General features: G+C 45.4%; 2 protein-coding genes across 3 annotated transcripts in view; one reads left to right on the forward strand and one right to left on the reverse strand.

The window, feature by feature from the left end:
* The window catches only part of LOC131697377 (uncharacterized), an 81,728-nt gene extending 63,284 nt beyond the window's left edge, over positions 1–18,444 (reverse strand). The window contains exon 1 of the mRNA XM_058985498.1: positions 18,379–18,444. The gene's annotated coding sequence lies outside the window, so the exon portion shown is untranslated. The remainder of the gene's footprint in view (positions 1–18,378) is intronic.
* Positions 1–18,871, forward strand: part of LOC117419389 (src substrate cortactin-like) — a 36,332-nt gene that overhangs the window by 5,624 nt on the left and 11,837 nt on the right. Inside the window, exons 4-14 of one of the 2 annotated variants that reach the window (XM_058985496.1) lie at positions 317–446; positions 1,666–1,776; positions 2,126–2,180; positions 2,468–2,578; positions 2,775–2,885; positions 5,368–5,478; positions 9,162–9,217; positions 13,864–13,933; positions 15,193–15,341; positions 15,554–15,748; positions 16,696–16,831. In XM_058985496.1, coding sequence (XP_058841479.1) covers positions 317–446; positions 1,666–1,776; positions 2,126–2,180; positions 2,468–2,578; positions 2,775–2,885; positions 5,368–5,478; positions 9,162–9,217; positions 13,864–13,933; positions 15,193–15,341; positions 15,554–15,748; positions 16,696–16,831 — 1,235 coding nt within the window. The remainder of the gene's footprint in view (positions 1–316; positions 447–1,665; positions 1,777–2,125; positions 2,181–2,467; positions 2,579–2,774; positions 2,886–5,367; positions 5,479–9,161; positions 9,218–13,863; positions 13,934–15,192; positions 15,342–15,553; positions 15,749–16,695; positions 16,832–18,871) is intronic. The other variant, XM_058985497.1, reaches the window with a different exon arrangement.

Genomic DNA, 18,871 nt, shown 5'->3' on the forward strand with positions numbered 1-18,871 from the left:
ACTAGGGTGTGTGAACTATGCATCAGCTGCAGAGTCACTTACAATTACGTCTCACCCGAAAGACGGAGCACAAGGAGGTTAAGTGACTTGCTTAGGGTCACACAATGAGTCAGTGGCTGAGGTGGGATTTGAACCAGGGACCTCCTGGTTACAAGCCCCTTTCTTTAACCACTGGACCACACAGCCTCCACCATCACGCTCACTCTCTCTCTCTCACTCTCTGTCACTCTCACACTCTCTCACTCTCACTCTGTCACTCTCAATCTGTGACTCTCTCACTCTCACACTATCGCTCTCTCCTTCTGCTTGTCTCCAGTGTGCACCAGCTACGGGAGCACGTGTCGAAGGAGCACGAGGAGAAGAAGAAGAAGGAGCTGGCGGAGGGGCCCAAGGCCTCGTACGGATACGGGGGCAAGTTTGGGGTGGAGAAGGACCGCATGGACAAGGTACTGGGAAGGGGTGTGAGGGACATGGTCAAGCTCTGATGGCTAAAACAAAACACTGAGAATTGCATTCATTTATAGAGGTTATGCAACATGCAGCACACCTGGGAATTTTATTGGATCAGGGCTGTGTAGTTGTGTGTGACCCAGGCTGTGTAGTTGTGTGTGATCCAGGCTGTGTAGTTGTGTATGATCCAGGCTGTGTAGTTGTGTGTGATCCAGGCTGTGTGGTTGTGTGTGATCCAGGCTGTGTGGTTGTGTATGATCCAGGCTGTGTAGTTGTGTATGATCCAGGCTGTGTGGTTGTGTGTGATCCAGGCTGTGTAGTTGTGTATGATCCAGGCTGTGTAGTTGTGTGTGATCCAGGCTGTGTAGTTGTGTGTGATCCAGGCTGTGTAGTTGTGTATGATCCAGGCTGTGTGGTTGTGTATGATCCAGGCTGTGTGGTTGTGTGTGATCCAGGCTGTGTAGTTGTGTGTGATCCAGGCTGTGTGGTTGTGTGTGATCCAGGCTGTGTAGTTGTGTGTGATCCAGGCTGTGTGGTTGTGTGTGATCCAGGCTGTGTAGTTGTGTATGATCCAGGCTGTGTGGTTGTGTGTGATCCAGGCTGTGTGGTTGTGTGTGATCCAGGCTGTGTAGTTGTGTATGATCCAGGCTGTGTAGTTGTGTGTGATCCAGGCTGTGTAGTTGTGTGTGATCCAGGCTGTGTGGTTGTGTGTGATCCAGGCTGTGTGGTTGTGTGTGATCCAGGCTGTGTGGTTGTGCGTGATCCAGGCTGTGTGGTTGTGCGTGATCCAGGCTGTGTGGTTGTGCGTGATCCAGGCTGTGTGGTTGTGCGTGATCCAGGCTGTGTGGTTGTGCGTGATCCAGGCTGTGTGGTTGTGCGTGATCCAGGCTGTGTAGTTGTGCGTGATCCAGGCTGTGTAGTTGTGTGTGATCCAGGCTGTGTGGTTGTGTGTGATCCAGGCTGTGTGGTTGTGCGTGATCCAGGCTGTGTGGTTGTGCGTGATCCAGGCTGTGTGGTTGTGCGTGATCCAGGCTGTGTGGTTGTGCGTGATCCAGGCTGTGTGGTTGTGTGTGATCCAGGCTGTGTAGTTGTGTGTGATCCAGGCTGTGTAGTTGTGTGTGATCCAGGCTGTGTAGTTGTGTATGATTGTTTACTCTGTGGTCTCTGATGTCTGAACTCCGACACGGATGCTGATTGCTGTTGATTTTCTCCCAGGTTGCCATGGGGCACGGCTACGTGGCGGAGGTGGACAAGCACTCCTCTCAGACCGACGCGGCCCAAGGCTTCGGGGGGAAGTACGGGGTACAGAAGGATCGCATTGACAAGGTGAGGGACCCCGACAGGCTGGACCCTCCTGATACCCCTGCCAAGGGACTGAGCAACGATACAGACAATAAGTGTAGTCCCCTCTTCCAGGAGTTCAGCACTAACGTGCATTAAATCATTATAGCGAAAAAAAAGGGTTAAACAACAGCTTGTTTTGCTGTGGAACTCAGAAAAGGTACAACTAGCTATTACATTAATCAGTGGTGTATAGTAATAACCACGGGCAAGATTATCAGGGACTCCCATAATATTCTGACAGATATATTTCACTGGTGCAGCTGCTCTCCCCTCACCTCCTCTCCTCTCCTCTCCTCCCCTCCCCTAACCTGTCTGCTTTCCTCCTTCGCAGTCTGCTGTCGGCTTTGAGTACAAGGGGCAGGTGGAGCAGCACGCCTCGCAGAAAGGTAAGAGGAATTGTAATGTTTACTCTGAGTTAATGTGGATTTACAAACAGACAGACACAGACACAGACACACAGACAGACACGCAGACAGACACCATACAGACAGGCACCACACAGACAGACAGACAGACACACTGACAGGCACCACACAGACAGACAGACACACAGACAGGCACCACACAGACAGACACAGACAGACAGACAGGCCGTCCCTGTACTGTAACCTCCATGTTCTTCCCCCCCTTCTCTCTCCCCCTCTCTCTCCCCCTCCCCCTCTCTCCTGTTCAGATTACTCAAAGGGCTTCGGAGGGAAGTACGGTGTGGAGCGAGAGAAGGTGGATAAAGCAGCTTTGGGGTACGACTACAAGGCAGAGACAGAGAAACACGAGTCCCAGAAAGGTAGGGGCTCCCCCTGTGGGCAGGGCAGGACAGTGCAGGGCAGCACAGTGCTGGTACAGCTGCTATCCGTATCTGTGTGAGAGGCTTGCCTTTGTAATATATGTGTGGATTTACAGACAGGCTGTCCCTGCACTGTTTGTGACGCTTGTTCTCCACCCTCTCTCTCTCTCCCCCTCTCCCCCTCTCTCCTGTTCAGATTACTCAAAGGGCTTCGGAGGGAAGTACGGTGTGGAGCGAGACAAGGTGGATAAAGCAGCGTTGGGGTACGACTACAAGGCAGAGACAGAGAAACACGAGTCCCAGAAAGGTAGGGGCTCCCCCTGTGGGCAGGGCAGGGCAGTGCAGGTTCGGATGTTATCTGCAACTGTGTGACATGCTTTCCTGCGTTTATAGTATTTTTAAAAAACATTGAAATATTTCCTAAACAGAAATATGCACATTGGGTCCAGTCTCACGTGCTGTGGCTGTCTGCGTATACGCTTGCAAGTTATTTCTGAACATTGTTTTGCATTTTCTTTTTCATATTTGTATTCCCGTGTCCAGGGTTATTAATCAGCTGGGACACCGCTCCCAAGTGCAGAGAAGAATCTGTGTTTAAAGGGAGGATACAGTGCAGGAGGAAATGTGATGTTAGGAATGCATCAGGCTTCAGGACTAACAGACAGCTGTAGATAATTCCAGTGCAGAGAGGGTCCTCACACAATGAAATGTGATGTTAGGAATGCATCAGGCTTCAGGACTAGCAGACAGCTGTAGATAATTCCAGTGCAGAGAGGGGCCTCACACAATGAAATGTGATGTTAGGAATGCATCAGGCTTCAGGACTAACAGACAGCTGTAGATAATTCCAGTGCAGAGAGGGGCCTCACACAATGAAATGTGATGTTAGGAATGCATCAGGCTTCAGGACTAGCAGACAGCTGTAGATAATTCCAGTGCAGAGAGGGGCCTCACACAATGAAATGTGATGTTAGGAATGCATCAGGCTTCAGGACTAGCAGACAGCTGTAGATAATTCCAGTGCAGAGAGGGACCTCACACAATGAAATGTGATGTTAGGAATGCATCAGGCTTCAGGACTAGCAGACAGCTGTAGATAATTCCAGTGCAGAGAGGGGCCTCACACAATGAAATGTGATGTTAGGAATGCATCAGGCTTCAGGACTAGCAGACAGCTGTAGATAATTCCAGTGCAGAGAGGGACCTCACACAATGAAATGTGATGTTAGGAATGCATCAGGCTTCAGGACTAGCAGACAGCTGTAGATAATTCCAGTGCAGAGAGGAGCCTCACACAATGAAATGTGATGTTAATAATGCATCAGGCTTCAGGACTAGCAGACAGCTGTAGATAATTCCAGTGCAGAGAGGGACCTCACACAATGAAATGTGATGTTAGGAATGCATCAGGCTTCAGGACTAGCAGACAGCTGTAGATAATTCCAGTGCAGAGGGACCTCACACAATGAAATGTGATGTTAGGAATGCATCAGGCTTCAGGACTAGCAGACAGCTGTAGATAATTCCAGTGCAGAGAGGAGCCTCACACAATGAAATGTGATGTTAGGAATGCATCAGGCTTCAGGACTAGCAGACAGCTGTAGATAATTCCAGTGCAGAGAGGGACCTCACACAATGAAATGTGATGTTAGGAATGCATCAGGCTTCAGGACTAGCAGACAGCTGTAGATAATTCCAGTGCAGAGAGGGGCCTCACACAATGAAATGTGATGTTAGGAATGCATCAGGCTTCAGGACTAACAGACAGCTGTAGATAATTCCAGTGCAGAGAGGGGCCTCACACAATGAAATGTGATGTTAGGAATGCATCAGGCTTCAGGACTAGCAGACAGCTGTAGATAATTCCAGTGCAGAGAGGGGCCTCACACAATGAAATGTGATGTTAGGAATGCATCAGGCTTCAGGACTAACAGATAGCTGTAGATAATTCCAGTGCAGAGAGGGGCCTCACACAATGAAATGTGATGTTAGGAATGCATCAGGCTTCAGGACTAGCAGACAGCTGTAGATAATTCCAGTGCAGAGAGGGACCTCACACAATGAAATGTGATGTTAGGAATGCATCAGGCTTCAGGACTAGCAGACAGCTGTAGATAATTCCAGTGCAGAGAGGGGCCTCACACAATGAAATGTGATGTTAGGAATGCATCAGGCTTCAGGACTAGCAGACAGCTGTAGATAATTCCAGTGCAGAGAGGGGCCTCACACAATGAAATGTGATGTTAGGAATGCATCAGGCTTCAGGACTAGCAGACAGCTGTAGATAATTCCAGTGCAGAGAGGAGCCTCACACAATGAAATGTGATGTTAGGAATGCATCAGGCTTCAGGACTAGCAGACAGCTGTAGATAATTCCAGTGCAGAGAGGGACCTCACACAATGAAATGTGATGTTAGGAATGCATCAGGCTTCAGGACTAGCAGACAGCTGTAGATAATTCCAGTGCAGAGAGGGGCCTCACACAATGAAATGTGATGTTAGGAATGCATCAGGCTTCAGGACTAACAGACAGCTGTAGATAATTCCAGTGCAGAGAGGGGCCTCACACAATGAAATGTGATGTTAGGAATGCATCAGGCTTCAGGACTAGCAGACAGCTGTAGATAATTCCAGTGCAGAGAGGAGCCTCATACAATGAAAAGTGAATCGAAGCAGGTGAGGTGGAAATATTCCCACACTTTGCAGATGCCCATCCTGAGGACACATGTATAGATCAACAGGTGGACAGACAGACAGACAGTCAACCCTCTGTTCTCTCTCCTGTTCAGATTACTCAAAGGGCTTCGGAGGGAAGTACGGTGTGGAGCGAGACAAGGTGGATAAAGCAGCTTTGGGGTACGACTACAAGGCAGAGACAGAGAAACACGAGTCCCAGAAAGGTAGGGGCTCCCCCTGTGGGCAGGGCAGGGCAATGCAGGTACAGCTGTGTGTGTGAGAGGCTTGCCTGTGTAATATCTGTGGGGTTGCTGTTGTACAGCTGGTTTTATTGTGTGAAGCTGCTATCAGTGTGTGTGTGTGTGTGTGTGTGTGTGTGTGTGTGTGACAGGCTTGCCTCTGTAATATCTCTGGGGTACTGTACTGTCAAAACAATATCTTACATCGACAGTGACCAAGCGGAAGTGATGCAGTTCAGAACAATATCTTACATCGACAGTGACTGAGCGGAAGTGATGCAGTTCAAAACAATATCTTACATCGACAGTGACCGAGCGGAAGTGATGCAGTTCAGAACAATATCTTACATCGACAGTGACCGAGCGGAGGTGATGCAGTTCAGAACAATATCTTACATCGACAGTGACCGAGCGGAAGTGATGCAGTTCAGAACAATATCTTACATCGACAGTGACCGAGCGGAAGTGATGCAGTTCAGAACAATATCTTACATCGACAGTGACCGAGCGGAGGTGATGCAGTTCAGAACAATATCTTACATCGACAGTGACCGAGCGGAAGTGATCATGCAGTTCAGAACAATATCTTACATCGACAGTGACCGAGCGGAAGTGATCATGCAGTTCAGAACAATATCTTACATCGACAGTGACCGAGCGGAAGTGATGCAGTTCAGAACAATATCTTACATCGACAGTGACCGAGCGGAAGTGATGCAGTTCAGAACAATATCTTACATCGACAGTGACCGAGCGGGAGTGATGCAGTTCAGAACAATATCTTACATCGGCAGTGACCGAGCGGAAGTGATCATGCAGTTCAGAACAATATCTTACATCGACAGTGACCGAGCGGGAGTGATGCAGTTCAGAACAATATCTTACATCGACAGTGACCGAGTGGAAGTGATGCAGTTCAGAACAATATCTTACATCGACAGTGACCGAGCGGAAGTGATGCAGTTCAGAACAATATCTTACATCGGCAGTGACCGAGCGGAAGTGATCATGCAGTTCAGAACAATATCTTACATCGACAGTGACCGAGCGGAAGTGATCATGCAGTTCAGAACAATATCTTACATCGACAGTGACCGAGCGGAGGTGATGCAGTTCAGAACAATATCTTACATCGACAGTGACCGAGCGGAAGTGATCATGCAGTTCAGAACAGTATCTTACATCGGCAGTGACCGAGCGGAAGTGATGCAGTTCAGAACAATATCTTACATCGGCAGTGACCGAGCGGAAGTGATCATGCAGTTCAGAACAATATCTTACATCGACAGTGACCGAGCGGAAGTGATCATGCAGTTCAGAACAATATCTTACATCGACAGTGACCGAGCGGAGGTGATGCAGTTCAGAACAATATCTTACATCGACAGTGACCGAGCGGAAGTGATGCAGTTCAGAACAATATCTTACATCGACAGTGACCGAGTGGAAGTGATGCAGTTCATGGTGCTGGTAAACTGTTTGAAGCCTTTCATGTACAGCGACCTCCTCTCTTCTGTCTTTATATGGGGATGCATGGAAAGATGCAAATGCATCACAGCTTCATATGAGGATGCCTCCCCATATAAATCAATGGAAACAATGTCAATGACAATCATATTTATTATGAGTCCAAAAGCGTTTTTTCAGCTATTTTGAGTATTTCATGCCTGAAAGGGCTAACTATATGCTGAGATTGAACAGCAGTTAGAATGTGCTTCTACTGATTTCATATGACAGTATGGGAACACGGAGCTAGCTTCCCTGTATGGAAATCTCTTCTTGTTTGAAGAGGGTGGCAGAGTCTTCTCCACGGTGATAGTGACCCTGTATGGAAATCTCTTCTTGTTTGAAGAGGGTGACAGAGTCTTCTCCATGGTGATAGTGACCCTGTATGGAAATCTCTTCTTGTTTGAAGAGGGTGACAGAGTCTTCTCCATGGTGATAGTGACCCTGTATGGAAATCTCTTCTTGTTTGAAGAGGGTGACAGAGTCTTCTCCACGGTGATAGTGACCCTGTATGGAAATCTCTTCTTGTTTGAAGAGGGTGACAGTCTTCTCCACGGTGATAGTGACCCTGTATGGAAATCTCTTCTTGTTTGAAGAGGGTGACAGAGTCTTCTCCACGGTGATAGTGACCCTGTATGGAAATCTCTTCTTGTTTGAAGAGGGTGACAGTCTTCTCCACGGTGATAGTGACCCTGTATGGAAATCTCTTCTTGTTTGAAGAGGGTGACAGAGTCTTCTCCACGGTGATAGTGACCCTGTATGGAAATCTCTTCTTGTTTGAAGAGGGTGACAGAGTCTTCTCCACGGTGATAGTGGCCCTGTATGGAAATCTCTTCTTGTTTGAAGAGGGTGACAGTTTTCTCCATGGTGATAGTGACCCTGTATGGAAATCTCTTCTTGTTTGAAGAGGGTGACAGAGTCTTCTCCACGGTGATAGTGACCCTGTATGGAAATCTCTTCTTGTTTGAAGAGGGTGACAGAGTCTTCTCCACGGTGATAGTGACCCTGTATGGAAATCTCTTCTTGTTTGAAGAGGGTGACAGAGTCTTCTCCACGGTGATAGTGACCCTGTATGGAAATCTCTTCTTGTTTGAAGAGGGTGACAGAGTCTTCTCCACGGTGATAGTGACCCTGTATGGAAATCTCTTCTTGTTTGAAGAGGGTGACAGAGTCTTCTCCATGGTGATAGTGACCCTGTATGGAAATCTCTTCTTGTTTGAAGAGGGTGACAGTCTTCTCCATGGTGATAGTGACCCTGTATGGAAATCTCTTCTTGTTTGAAGAGGGTGACAGTCTTCTCCATGGTGATAGTGACCCTGTATGGAAATCTCTTCTTGTTTGAAGAGGGTGACAGAGTCTTCTCCACGGTGATAGTGACCCTGTATGGAAATCTCTTCTTGTTTGAAGAGGGTGACAGAGTCTTCTCCATGGTGATAGTGACCCTGTATGGAAATCTCTTCTTGTTTGAAGAGGGTGACAGTCTTCTCCATGGTGATAGTGACCCTGTATGGAAATCTCTTCTTGTTTGAAGAGGGTGACAGAGTCTTCTCCACGGTGATAGTGACCCTGTATGGAAATCTCTTCTTGTTTGAAGAGGGTGACAGAGTCTTCTCCATGGTGATAGTGACCCTGTATGGAAATCTCTTCTTGTTTGAAGAGGGTGACAGAGTCTTCTCCATGGTGATAGTGACCCTGTATGGAAATCTCTTCTTGTTTGAAGAGGGTGACAGAGTCTTCTCCACGGTGATAGTGACCCTGTATGGAAATCTCTTCTTGTTTGAAGAGGGTGACAGTCTTCTCCACGGTGATAGTGACCCTGTATGGAAATCTCTTCTTGTTTGAAGAGGGTGACAGAGTCTTCTCCACGGTGATAGTGACCCTGTATGGAAATCTCTTCTTGTTTGAAGAGGGTGACAGAGTCTTCTCCACGGTGATAGTGACCCTGTATGGAAATCTCTTCTTGTTTGAAGAGGGTGACAGAGTCTTCTCCATGGTGATAGTGACCCTGTATGGAAATCTCTTCTTGTTTGAAGAGGGTGACAGTCTTCTCCATGGTGATAGTGACCCTGTATGGAAATCTCTTCTTGTTTGAAGAGGGTGACAGTCTTCTCCACGGTGATAGTGACCCCCTGCTCTTTTCCCTCTCATCTTCTCTCTTCCAGATTATGCCAAGGGTTTTGGGGGGCGCTATGGTGTGCAGACAGACCGCATGGATAAGGTGAGCCCGGGGTTGGGGTCTCATCAGGAGAATGGAGCAGGGTGGCATCATACAAAGTCTCCCACAGTAAAAGCACAGCAAAGTGTAATACAGCATAGTGAAAGCATGGTAAAGGAAAGGTAAGCATTGTAAAGCACAGAAAGGAAAGCACATTAATAAACATGGCAAACCAGGGTAAACTATGGGAAATGCATAGCATAGCTATGGGAAATGCATAGCATAGCTATGGGAAATGCATAGCATAGCTATGGGAAATGCATAGCATAACTATGGGAATTGCATAGCATAGCTATGGGAAATGCATAGCATAGCTATGGGAAATGCATAGCATAACTATGGGAAATGCATAGCATAGCTATGGGAAATGCATAGCATAACTATGGGAAATGCATAGCTATGGGAAATGCATAGCATAACTATGGGAAATGCATAGCATAACTATGGGAAATGCATAGCTATGGGAAATGCATAGCATAACTATGGGAAATGCATAGCATAACTATGGGAAATGCATAGCATAGCTATGGGAAATGCATAGCTATGGGAAATGCATAGCATAGCTATGGGAAATGCATAGCATAACTATGGGAAATGCATAGCATAGCTATGGGAAATGCATAGCATAACTATGGGAATTGCATAGCATAGCTATGGGAAATGCATAGCATAACTATGGGAAATGCATAGCATAGCTATGGGAAATGCATAGCATAACTATGGAAAATGCATAGCATAACTATGGGAAATGCATAGCTATGGGAAATACATAGCATAACTATGGGAAATGCATAGCATAACTATGGGAAATGCATAGCATAGCTATGGGAAATGCATAGCATAACTATGGGAAATGCATAGCTATGGGAAATGCATAGCATAACTATGGGAAATGCATAGCATAACTATGGGAAATGCATAGCATAGCTATGGGAATTGCATAGCATAACTATGGGAATTGCATAGCATAGCTATGGGAAATGCATAGCATAACTATGGGAAATGCATAGCATAACTATGGGAAATGCATAGCATAACTATGGGAAATGCATAGCATAGCTATGGGAAATGCATAGCATAACTATGGGAAATGCATAGCTATGGGAAATACATAGCATAACTATGGGAAATGCATAGCATAACTATGGGAAATGCATAGCATAGCTATGGGAATTGCATAGCATAACTATGGGAATTGCATAGCATAGCTATGGGAAATGCATAGCATAACTATGGGAAATGCATAGCATAACTATGGGAAATGCATAGCATAACTATGGGAAATGCATAGCATAGCTATGGGAAATGCATAGCATAGCTATGGGAAATGCATAGCTATGGGAAATGCATAGCATAACTATGGGAAATGCATAGCATAGCTATGGGAAATGCATAGCTATGGGAAATGCATAGCTATGGGAAATACATAGCATAACTATGGGAAATGCATAGCATAGCTATGGGAAATGCATAGCTATGGGAAATACATAGCATAACTATGGGAAATGCATAGCATAGCTATGGGAAATGCATAGCATAACTATGGGAAATGCATAGCTATGGGAAATACATAGCATAACTATGGGAAATGCATAGCATAACTATGGGAAATGCATAGCATAGCTATGGGAAATGCATAGCATAACTATGGGAAATGCATAGCTATGGGAAATGCATAGCATAACTATGGGAAATGCATAGCATAACTATGGGAAATGCATAGCTATGGGAAATGCATAGCATAGCTATGGGAAATGCATAGCATAACTATGGGAAATGCATAGCTATGGGAAATGCATAGCATAACTATGGGAAATGCATAGCATAGCTATGGGAATTGCATAGCATAACTATGGGAATTGCATAGCATAACTATGGGAATTGCATAGCATAGCTATGGGAAATGCATAGCATAACTATGGGAAATGCATAGCATAACTATGGGAAATGCATAGCATAACTATGGGAAATGCATAGCATAGCTATGGGAAATGCATAGCATAACTATGGGAAATGCATAGCTATGGGAAATGCATAGCATAACTATGGGAAATGCATAGCTATGGGAAATGCATAGCATAACTATGGGAAATGCATAGCATAGCTATGGGAATTGCATAGCATAACTATGGGAATTGCATAGCATAGCTATGGGAAATGCATAGCATAACTATGGGAAATGCATAGCATAACTATGGGAAATGCATAGCATAACTATGGGAAATGCATAGCATAGCTATGGGAAATGCATAGCATAGCTATGGGAAATGCATAGCATAACTATGGGAAATGCATAGCATAGCTATGGGAAATGCATAGCATAGCTATGGGAAATGCATAGCATAACTATGGGAAATGCATAGCTATGGGAAATGCATAGCATAGCTATGGGAAATGCATAGCATAACTATGGGAAATGCATAGCTATGGGAAATACATAGCATAACTATGGGAAATGCATAGCATAACTATGGGAAATGCATAGCATAGCTATGGGAAATGCATAGCATAACTATGGGAAATGCATAGCATAGCTATGGGAAATGCATGGCATAACTATGGGAAATGCATAGCATAGCTATGGGAAATGCATAGCATAACTATGGGAAATGCATAGCTATGGGAAATGCATAGCATAACTATGGGAAATGCATAGCATAACTATGGGAAATGCATAGCATAGCTATGGGAAATGCATAGCATAACTATGGGAAATGCATAGCATAGCTATGGGAAATGCATAGCATAACTATGGGAAATGCATAGCTATGGGAAATGCATAGCATAACTATGGGAAATGCATAGCATAACTATGGGAAATGCATAGCATAACTATGGGAAATGCATAGCTATGGGAAATACATAGCATAACTATGGGAAATGCATAGCATAACTATGGGAAATGCATAGCTATGGGAAATGCATAGCATAACTATGGGAAATGCATAGCATAGCTATGGGAAATGCATAGCATAACTATGGGAAATGCATAGCTATGGGAAATGCATAGCATAACTATGGGAAATGCATAGCATAACTATGGGAAATGCATAGCTATGGGAAATACATAGCATAACTATGGGAAATGCATAGCTATGGGAAATGCATAGCATAACTATGGGAAATGCATAGCTATGGGAAATGCATAGCATAGCTATGGGAAATGCATAGCATAACTATGGGAAATGCATAGCATAACTATGGGAAATGCATAGCATAACTATGGGAAATGCATAGCATAGCTATGGGAAATTCATGGCATAACTATGGGAAATGCATAACTATGGGAAATGCATAGCTATGGGAAATGCATAGCTATGGGAAATACATAGCATAACTATGGGAAATGCATAGCTATGGGAAATGCATAGCATAACTATGGGAAATGCATAGCTATGGGAAATGCATAGCATAACTATGGGAAATGCATAGCATAGCTATGGGAAATGCATAGCATAACTATGGGAAATGCATAGCATAACTATGGGAAATGCATGGGGAGAAAACTGCAAACACACTGTGCAAAAATGCTGTTCCAGTATTTGAAACTGTGTGGCGTATTGTCAGTGACCTGAGCACAGCACGGATCACAAACAGAGGCGGAGGATGTGCAGATTGCTGCTGCTCCATTGTTTTAGTTTGTATGTTATATATTGTTGCTGCTTGGTCCTAGAACTACAACCATGGCACAATGGGCACAAAAAGTCACCATCCCCAGTGGGTTTGACACCTGGGTTTATATGAGAACCAGCTGTGAACTACAGGGAAGCCTCATTTTAGTTTTACATGCTAGGGACCTCCCTGGGCCTCAGTTTGGTGGATAAATTCACCAGAAATAGGACTGAATTGAGAGGAAAATCCTAATTTTTATCACATGGGTAATGGCGACACCCAGTGGCCAGATGTTTAATTGCATTGTTTGTTTTGATGAGACACAGTGACACCTGGTGGGCAGAGATACTCATTGCGGGCATAAACAGTTTAATCGCTGACAGCGATTTTCAGGGAAGTTGTACAACCCCAGGGTTGAAGTTAAGTAGCAAAAAAGGGATACAAATACCCTAAGTGTACATATATATATATAAAAACCACGACAAGGTATAAATATATATTGTATAATAGAAAATAAAACATATTTACATCAGATAAGTATAGCAAAAGAGACCTCATTAAGATCAGAAAGCCAACACTTACATATTGCCCTGGGTCTACATCAATAACACAGTAGTTCCGTTGCAGAGACGCATTTCTATTCCACTCTGACTGCAACAGCATTCTTGTTCATTTAACAATCCCTTATAAACAGTTTCCCATAGTAAAAGCATAGCAAAGTGTAGTACAGCATAGTGAAAGCATAGTAAAGCCTAGGTCTACATTGTAAAGAATAAGCGAGGTATTGGAAAGCATATTAATAAACATGGCAAACCAGGGTAAACTATAGTGAATGCATAATATAACCATGGGAAAGCATGGGGGAAAACTGCAAAAATACAGAGAAAACTTTTGTAAGGGATCTGACCCAATCGCTGCCTCTCTAGGGTTTGTCTCTCAAATTTCTAATTGAATTGTATTTATTTAGCCTGGATCGAACCCTTGAGATATCCATCAAGGATGATTGTAAGAGCCTCCCCTCTGTGTCTCTATAACAGGGCGCCGCCTCCTTCACTGAGATGGAGGCACCAACATCCTCCTATCAGAAAACCCAACCCGTCGAGGCATGTAAGTACCCAGCCTGCTGTGCAGAGTACAGGAAGGGTTCCCTGCTAACCCCTAACCTGCATGAGCAGCCTGCTGTTCAGAGTACAGGAAGGGTTCCCTGCTAACCCCTAACCTGCATGAGCAGCCTGCTGTGCAGAGTACAGGAAGGGTTCCCTGCTAACCCCTAACCTGCATGAGCAGCCTGCTGTTCAGAGTACAGGAAGGGTTCCCTGCTAACCCCTAACCTGCATGAGCAGCCTGCTGTTCAGAGTACAGGAAGGGTTCCCTGCTAACCCCTAACCTGCATGAGCAGCCTGCTGTGCAGAGTACAGGAAGGGTTCCCTGCTAACCCCTAACCTGCATGAGCAGCCTGCTGTGCAGAGTACAGGAAGGGTTCCATGCTAACCCCTAACCTGCATGAGCAGCCTGCTGTGCAGAGTACAGGAAGGGTTCCCTGCTAACCCCTAACCTGCATGAGCAGCCTGCTGTGCAGAGTACAGGAAGGGTTCCCTGCTAACCCCTAACCTGCATGAGCAGCCTGCTGTGCAGAGTACAGGAGTACATATCTGCACCCCTGCTACACAACGACAACGAGCCCCCGTCTAATAGCATTATCAGAGCTCCCCTCTAATAGCATTATCAGAGCTCCCCTCTAATAGCATTATCAGAGCCCCCCTCTAATAGCATTATCAGAGCCCCCCTCTAATAGCATTATCAGAGCCCCCCTCTAATAGCATTATCAGAGCTCCTCTAATAGCATTATCAGAGCTCCTCTAATAGCATTATCAGAGCCCCCCTCTAATAGCATTATCAGAGCCCCCCTCTAACAGCATTATCAGAGCCCCCCTCTAACAGCATTATCAGAGCCCCCCTCTAATAGCATTATCAGAGCCCCCCTCTAATAGCATTATCAGAGCCCCCCTCTAATAGCATTATCAGAGCTCCTCTAATAGCATTATCAGAGCTCCTCTAATAGCATTATCAGAGCCCCCCTCTAATAGCATTATCAGAGCTCCTCTAATAGCATTATCAGAGCTCCTCTAATAGCATTATCAGAGCTCCTCTAATAGCATTATCAGAGCTTCTCTAACAGCATTATCAGAGCCCCCTCTAATAGCATTATCAGAGCCCCCCTCTAATAGCATTATCAGAGCCCCCCTCTAACAGCATTATCAGAGCCCCCCTCTAACAGCATTATCAGAGCCCCTCTAATAGCATTATCAGAGCTCCTCTAATAGCACTATCAGAGCTCCCCTGCACTGCCTCTGCTTCCTCTGCAGCGAGCAGCGGGGCCAGCAGTCTGAAGGCACGCTTCGAGAACATGGCCAAGGCGACAGGCGAGGAGGACCGCCGGAGAGCCGAGGAGGAGCGAGCGAGGAGAGAGGCCCGAGAGAAGAGAGAGCAGGAGGAGGCGCGCAAGAGACAGCAGGTACAGCGAGCGCAGCACAGCATGCAGTAACTCTGACAGAGCCCAAAACCAATGGGAACCCAATGGCCTGGGCAAGCTGGAGGAAGCGGGCACCTAGCTTAGAAGGAAACAACTATATAAGAGTTAACTAGAGGAGACAAATGTTCAGCTTGTGCATTCGTTATTGCTAGTCAAACAGGAGCTCTCATTGGCTGTTTTATTTTTTTCACCAGCAGGAAGTAGAGCTGAGCACCAGAGAGGAGGAGGAGGAGGAGCCTCCTGCTCAAAAAGCCCCTGCCATACCGTCCTCAAGGGCCCCGCAGGCGTCTCCAGCACTGCCCGAGAGACGAAGAGAGGTGCCTGAGCCAGTGTCTGAACCAGAGCCTGAACCAGAGTCTGAACCCTGCTACAGGCAGGTGGAGGAGCAGGTAACCTTGGAACAGAAAAGGATAATACTAAATATTTAACGTCTCTGTACACGTTTTGTAGTGAATCTATGTCTGTTCCTCTTGGAGGAATCTGAAGAATGCAATCGTAGCGTTTTTAAGATTGTAAGCGCAGGCTCTGCTGAATCAGTGGTTGATATCTTGACTCCTTGTGCTGTGTCTGTACTGTGAGAATATTCTGGGTGTTGGGAAGGGAAGTCCAGGGAGCTGTGATGTGCTTTATAGGTGGTACATTTGATGCAAGCTTGAAAACTGCACCCTCATAGCTGGTACGTTTTTAAAATGTAGGATTTGAAGAGAGTTTATAAGTTTATAAGCACGTGTGTGTGTGTGTGTGTGTGTGTGTGTGCGTCTGCGTGTGTGTGTGTGTGTGTGTGTGTGTGTGTGTGTGTGTGTGTGTGTGTGTGTGTGTGTGCGTCTGCGTGTGTCTGCGTGTGTGTGTGTTTACGGTGTGTTTTCTGGTGGGTGTGTATGTGTGTGTTTGTGGTGTGTGTGGTCTGTATGTGTGTGTCTGCGTGCGTGTGTGTGTGTGTTTGCGGTGTCTGCATGTGTGTGTGTTTGTGGTGTGTGTGTCTGTGTGCGTGTGTGTGTCAGTATGATGGGGGTGTGTCAGTATAATGGGTGGGTGGGTGTGTCAGTATGATGGGGGTGTGTGTGTGCGTGTGTGTGTCAGTATGATGGGTGGGTGTGTGCGTGTGTGTGTCAGTATGATGGGGGTGTGTGTGTGTGTCAGTATGATGGATGTGTGTGTGTGTGTCAGTATGATGGGTGTGTGTGTGTGTGTGTGTCAGTATGATGGGTGTGTGTCAGTGTGATGGGTGTGTGTGTGTCAGTATGATGGGGGTGTGTGTGTGCTCACACGGGGGGGCTGGGACAAAACTGCCTGTATGAATGCAGCAAACCCTTGCTGTGCTGTGTCGTGTTTCCAGGAGGACCCCGAGTACGAGGAGCCCCCAGATCTGCCCCCCCGCTTGGTGGAGATGCCCAGCACGAAGGAGGAGGAGGAGGAGGAGGAGGAGCCGGGGGTCTACGAGGACGTTTCAGTACTCACAAGCACTGACACAGGTGAGACCCCAGTGTCAGGGTCACTGCCCTGCGGATGCTTACCTTGCTGTACCGAGGGGCTGTTTGCAGACTTACTGAAAACCTGGCCATGCTTTTATTTTGCTAATGTATTCTTAGGACTGTAATATCCTTTTTTTCTGTTTTGAGAAAATATATTTTAGTACAGAATAGGTGCCTCTCCTCGTGCCAAACACAAAATACATTCGCATGATCGCAATATGCTGCAGAGAGTGGCACAGTATTGTATTACATGTGAGGCCTCAAATATGCAGGGTGAAGTTTTACAGCTGAGCCAGGATCCTCATCATCATCATCATCATCATCATCATCATCATCATCATTGTCTTCAGTTTATCTTCCTCTTTCACTTGACTGTCTCTGTCCAGCTCTGCTAAAAGTTATTTGTCTGATAACCACTTGCAACTGCTCATTTTTTAACCTTGTTATCAGAGAGATGTTGTTACTTGCAGAGAAAATGAGCCTCTAGTAACCTTGTAGAGATTTGTATAAACCTTGTTTAGAAACATCTCTCCAGACAGGTGCAGCCATTTCCAGACATAATAACAATAATACAAATCTAATATTAATAAAAGACCAGGCGAAAGCACTGTATTGTCTTCTATACAAAGCTACACAGATACAATACTACACTGCTGAGCTACTCAGATACAATACTACACTGCTGAGCTACACAGATACAATACTACACTGCTGAGCTACTCAGATACAATACTACACTGCTGAGCTACTCAGATACAATACTACACTGCTCAGCTACACAGATACAATACTACACTGCTGAGCTACACAGATACAATACTACACTGCTGAGCTACACAGATACAATACTACACCGCTGAGCTACTCAGATACAATACTACACCGCTGAGCTACTCAGATACAATACTACACCGCTGAGCTACACAGATACAATACTACACTGCTGAGCTACTCAGATACAATACTACACTGCTGAGCTACTCAGATACAATACTACACTGCTGAGCTACACAGATACAATACTACACTGCTGAGCTACTCAGATACAATACTACACTGCTGAGCTACACAGATACAATACTACACTGCTCAGCTACACAGATACAATACTACACTGCTGAGCTACTCAGATACAATACTACACTGCTGAGCTACACAGATACAATACTACACTGCTGAGCTACTCAGATACAATACTACACTGCTGAGCTACTCAGATACAATACTACACTGCTGAGCTACACAGATACAATACTACACCGCTGAGCTACACAGATACAATACTACACTGCTGAGCTACTCAGATACAATACTACACTGCTGAGCTACTCAGATACAATACTACACTGCTGAGCTACACAGATACAATACTACACTGCTGAGCTACTCAGATACAATACTACACTGCTGAGCTACTCAGATACAATACTACACTGCTCAGCTACACAGATACAATACTACACTGCTCAGCTACACAGATACAATACTACACTACTCAGGTCTTATTGGGAGATACTGCAATTGAAGAAGGAATCTATGAAAAAGACCTAGGAGTTTATGTTGACTCAGAAATGTCTTCATCTAGACAATGTGGGGAAGCTATAAAAAAGGCCAACAAGATGCTCGGATATATTGTGAGAAGTGCTGAATTTAAATCAAGGGAAGCAATGTTAAAACTTTAAAATGCATTAGTAAGACCTCACCTAGAATATTGTGTTCAGTTCTGGTCACCTCGTTACAAAAAGGATATTGCTGCTCTAGAAAGAGTGCAAAGAATTATCCCAGGTTTAAAAGGCATGTCATATGCAGACAGGCTAAAAGAATTGAATCTATTCAATCTTGAACAAAGTAGACTACGCGGTGATCTGATTCAAGCATTCAGAATCCTAAAAGGTTTAGACAATGTCAACCCAGGGGACTTTTTTGACCTGAAAAAAGAAACAAGGACCAGGGGTCATAAATGGAGATTAGATAAAGGGGCATTCAGAACAGAAAATAGGAGGCACTTTTTTACACAGAATTGTGAGGGTCTGGAACCAA

The sequence above is a fragment of the Acipenser ruthenus genome, chromosome 14, assembly GCF_902713425.1.
Source record: "Acipenser ruthenus chromosome 14, fAciRut3.2 maternal haplotype, whole genome shotgun sequence".
Classification (NCBI taxonomy): domain Eukaryota; kingdom Metazoa; phylum Chordata; class Actinopteri; order Acipenseriformes; family Acipenseridae; genus Acipenser; species Acipenser ruthenus.